At 38.8% G+C, this 4,893-nt stretch overlaps 1 protein-coding gene across 1 annotated transcript; it reads left to right on the top strand.

Moving 5' to 3' along the window:
- The first annotated feature begins 280 nt into the window (after positions 1–280).
- LOC127629451 (centrosomal protein of 164 kDa-like) lies at positions 281–1,742 on the top strand. The gene is made up of 4 exons (XM_052106555.1): positions 281–510; positions 873–1,022; positions 1,251–1,362; positions 1,463–1,742. Exons 2-4 carry the CDS (start codon positions 941–943, stop codon positions 1,740–1,742), a joined length of 474 nt encoding a protein of 157 aa, XP_051962515.1. The 5' UTR covers positions 281–510; positions 873–940.
- Positions 1,743–4,893: the final 3,151 nt, after the last annotated feature.

Genomic DNA, 4,893 nt, shown 5'->3' with positions numbered 1-4,893 from the left:
AGAGCAGCTTGCACTGATTTTTACACTGATATGTTTTCTATTTAAGGCGTGTCTAATGTTATCTAATAACCTTTCTCACATGTATTTATCATATATTAAAACCATTTTGCTGTGTAATGTATCAAAAAGCACATTAATAATTTCTTTTGTGACTTAATGTGTATCTTGTTGACTTACAAATTCTCATTGCCACTTGTTACATTTTATTTAACCATTTAAATGTAAACATTTCTAATTAAATTCTATTTTACCAATATAATCTTAGTGTATTATTATTGTTATATCTTGTGCAAGTGGTTGTTGCGGGACTTTTATTTTGACGGGTGTCTACGGCGGCCGCCATTTTTGTCTCTGTCTGTTGCGAAGGAGACGCGGCGCTTCTGTTTTAAATTCACAAAATCCTTTAAAATCATCCATATCTGAAACCTGAAGAATCAGAGCAGAGATGTAAAACCAGAAACATGTCTTAAAAGACTCCACACACCCTCCAGACTCGGGATCAGACAGCAGGTCAGGATTAAACTCTTTAAATGATTAATCATTATTATATTGATCAGAAATCATTATTTCGTATTAAACGCACAGACACACACACACACACACACACACACACAGCAGACAAACACACACACACACAGACAAACTCACAAACAGCAAACAAACACACACATACAAACAGACACAAACACACACAGTCAGACAAACTCACAAAACAGCCAGACAAACACACACACACAGACAGAAACACACGCAGACAAACTCACACAGACTTAGTCTTGTGTTAAACACAAAGTTTTGTGTTGATGTTAATAAGTGGTAGTTATAGTTGTCAGTATGAGTTAATATATATGTTAATAAATGTTAATTTGAAGTGTTTTAGTGAGATGAATTAAAGGCCAGTGACTTTTCCAGCGCACAATCCCGTCACACCGCCGTCACCATGACAACCTCGGGGCTGCGCATCGGAGATCAGGTGGTCCTGGAGGAAGACTACGATGAAAACTACATCCCCTCTGAGCAAGGTCATTATCATGCATATCATATAGACACAATCTCCATATATATATAGAAATGAGTGCACATTATTATTGGACAGCCCCCTCATTAATATGCCTGGTTTGGAGGCTGGGGCATAGATAACCCCCCAATAATCATAACAAGCAACTACAACCCCCCATTATTTATGATCAGTGGAAACATGGGTAAATGCTTCACACTGCTATATATCCGTTCCTCTCCGTGTCTCGCAGAAATTCACGAGTACGCCATAGAGATTGGCATTGACCCCCAGCGAGAGCCTGAACTGCTGTGGTTGGCCAGAGAGGGCATGGTCGTGCCACTACAACCCGAGTGGAAACCATGGTAACACACGTTTGTGTGACAACACACAGATTTGATCAGACCAGTTTAATATCAAGACAGGAAGTCAGTAGTGTGTGACTGCATGTTTGTGTGTGTTCAGTCAGGACATCACCGGTGAAGTGTACTACTTCAACTTTTCGACGGGTCAGTCCACCTGGGATCACCCCTGTGATGAACACTACCGCCAACTCGTGATCCTGGAGCGCCAGCGCGCACAACAGACCCAAACTGCTTCACCTGCAACCGTGACTCCTGCAACACCTGCTGCTCCAGCCGCAGCGATGGGGGGGAAAGAGAAGAAGAAGAAGAAAGACAAGAAAGACAAGAAGAAGCAGAAGAGTAAAATTCAGCAGAGCGTCAGAGCTTCAGCAGTGAGTTGAAACTACACATGCTGTTATATCTTTAATGTTTATCAACTCTATGAGCAGTATGTTGACATGCTAATCTTCTTGTATAATTATCATACATACAGATTGAAAGACTACGTGGAAAATTTTAACTTTGACATTTAAAGAAATGGTGAGAAGCACCTTAAGATATTAAGGTGACTTATAAAACCACTCAAACATGTTGAGTTTGCTCTTCATCTACTATCGTGGAGGATGCCTAACTACACTCACTCAATGGAGGTGACAGTTAGACAAACTGTCTATAAATAGAGATGATTTAGTACTATAGGTACTCGCTCTAAAAGTGACCGTTAGATATTCATCTGTCCACAGTTAGACAAACTGTCTATAAATGGAGGTGATTTAGTACTATAGGTACTCTCACTAGAAGTGGCCGTTAGATATTCATCTGTCCACAGTTAGACAAACTGTCTATAAATGGAGATGATTTAGTACTATAGGTACTCGCTCTAAAAGTGACCGTTAGATATTCATCTGTCCACAGTTAGACAAACTGTCTATAAATGGAGGTGATTTAGTACTATAGGTACTCTCTCTAGAAGTGTCCGTTAGATATTCATCTGTCCACAGTTAGACAAACTGTCTATAAATGGAGATGATTTAGTACTATAGGTACTCTCTCTAGAAGTGGCCGTTAGATATTCATCTGTCCACAGTTAGACAAACTGTCTATAAATGGAGATGATTTAGTACTATAGGTACTCTCACTAGAAGTGGCCGTTAGATATTCATCTGTCCACAGTTAGACAAACTGTCTATAAATGGAGATGATTTAGTACTATAGGTACTCTCTCTAGAAGTGGCCGTTAGATATTCATCTGTCCACAGTGACACAAACTGTCTATAAATGGAGGTGATTTAGTACTATAGGTACTCTCTCTAGAAGTGGCCGTTAGATATTCATCTGTCCACAGTGACACAAACTGTCTATAAATGGAGGTGATTTAGTACTATAGGTACTCTCACTAGAAGTGGCCGTTAGATATTCATCTGTCCACAGTTAGACAAACTGTCTATAAATGGAGATGATTTAGTACTATAGGTACTCGCTCTAAAAGTGACCGTTAGATATTCATCTGTCCACAGTTAGACAAACTGTCTATAAATGGAGATGATTTAGTACTATAGGTACTCGCTCTAAAAGTGACCGTTAGATATTCATCTGTCCACAGTTAGACAAACTGTCTATAAATGGAGGTGATTTAGTACTATAGGTACTCTCACTAGAAGTGGCCATTAGATATTCATCTGTCCACAGTTAGACAAACTGTCTATAAATGGAGGTGATTTAGTACTATAGGTACTCTCTCTAGAAGTGTCCGTTAGATATTCATCTGTCCACAGTTAGACAAACTGTCTATAAATGGAGGTGATTTAGTACTATAGGTACTCTCTCTAGAAGTGTCCGTTAGATATTCATCTGTCCACAGTTAGACAAACTGTCTATAAACGGAGGTGATTTAGTACTATAGGTACTCTCACTAGAAGTGGCCGTTAGATATTCATGTGTCCACAGTTAGACAAACTGTCTATAAATGGAGATGATTTAGTACTATAGGTACTCTCTCTAGAAGTGGCCGTTAGATATTCATCTGTCCACAGTTAGACAAACTGTCTATAAATGGAGATGATTTAGTACTATAGGTACTCTCTCTAGAAGTGGCCGTTAGATATTCATCTGTCCACAGTTAGACAAACTGTCTATAAATGGAGATGATTTAGTACTATAGGTACTCTCTCTAGAAGTGGCCGTTAGATATTCATCTGTCCACAGTTAGACAAACTGTCTATAAATGGAGATGATTTAATACTATAGGTACTCTCACTAGAAGTGGCCGTTAGATATTCATCTGTCCACAGTTAGACAAACTGTCTATAAATGGAGATGATTTAGTACTATAGGTACTCTCTCTAGAAGTGGCCGTTAGATATTCATCTGTCCACAGTGACACAAACTGTCTATAAATGGAGGTGATTTAGTACTATAGGTACTCTCTCTAGAAGTGGCCGTTAGATATTCATCTGTCCACAGTGACACAAACTGTCTATAAATGGAGGTGATTTAGTACTATAGGTACTCTCACTAGAAGTGGCCGTTAGATATTCATCTGTCCACAGTTAGACAAACTGTCTATAAATGGAGGTGATTTAGTACTATAGGTACTCTCTCTAGAAGTGTCCGTTAGATATTCATCTGTCCACAGTTAGACAAACTGTCTATAAATGGAGGTGATTTAGTACTATAGGTACTCTCTCTAGAAGTGACCGTTAGATATTCATCTGTCCACAGTTAGACAAACTGTCTATAAATGGAGGTGATTTAGTACTATAGGTACTCTCACTAGAAGTGGCCATTAGATATTCATCTGTCCACAGTTAGACAAACTGTCTATAAATGGAGATGATTTAGTACTATAGGTACTCTCTCTAGATGTGGCCGTTAGATATTCATCTGTCCACAGTTAGACAAACGGTCTATAAATGGAGGTGATTTAGTACTATAGGTACTCTCTCTAGAAGTGACCGTTAGATATTCATCTGTCCACAGTGAGACAAACTGTCTATAAATGGAGATGATTTAGTACTATAGGTACTCTCACTAGAAGTGGCCGTTAGATATTCATCTGTCCACAGTTAGACAAACTGTCTATAAATGGAGGTGATTTAGTACTATAGGTACTCGCTCTAGAAGTGGCCGTTAGATATTCATCTGTCCACAGTGAGACAAACTGTCTATAAATGGAGGTGATTTAGTACTATAGGTACTCGCTCTAGAAGTGGCCGTTAGATATTCATCTGTCCACCGTGAGACAAACTGTCTATAAATGGAGGTGATTTACTACTATAGGTACACTCACTAGAAGTGGCCGTTAGATATTCATCTGTCCACAGTTAGACAAACTGTCTATAAATGGAGATGATTTAGTACTATAGGTACACTCACTAGAAGTGGCCGTTAGATATTCATCTGTCCACAGTTAGACAAACTGTCTATAAATGGAGATGATTTAGTACTATAGGTACTCTCACTAGAAGTGGCCGTTAGATATTCATCTGTCCACAGTTAGACAAACTGTCTATAAATGGAGATGATTTAGTACTATAGGTACTCTCACTAGAA

The sequence above is a fragment of the Xyrauchen texanus genome, chromosome 36, assembly GCF_025860055.1.
Source record: "Xyrauchen texanus isolate HMW12.3.18 chromosome 36, RBS_HiC_50CHRs, whole genome shotgun sequence".
In the NCBI taxonomy this organism is placed as follows: domain Eukaryota; kingdom Metazoa; phylum Chordata; class Actinopteri; order Cypriniformes; family Catostomidae; genus Xyrauchen; species Xyrauchen texanus.
This window is presented reverse-complemented; position numbering and strand designations above follow the sequence as displayed.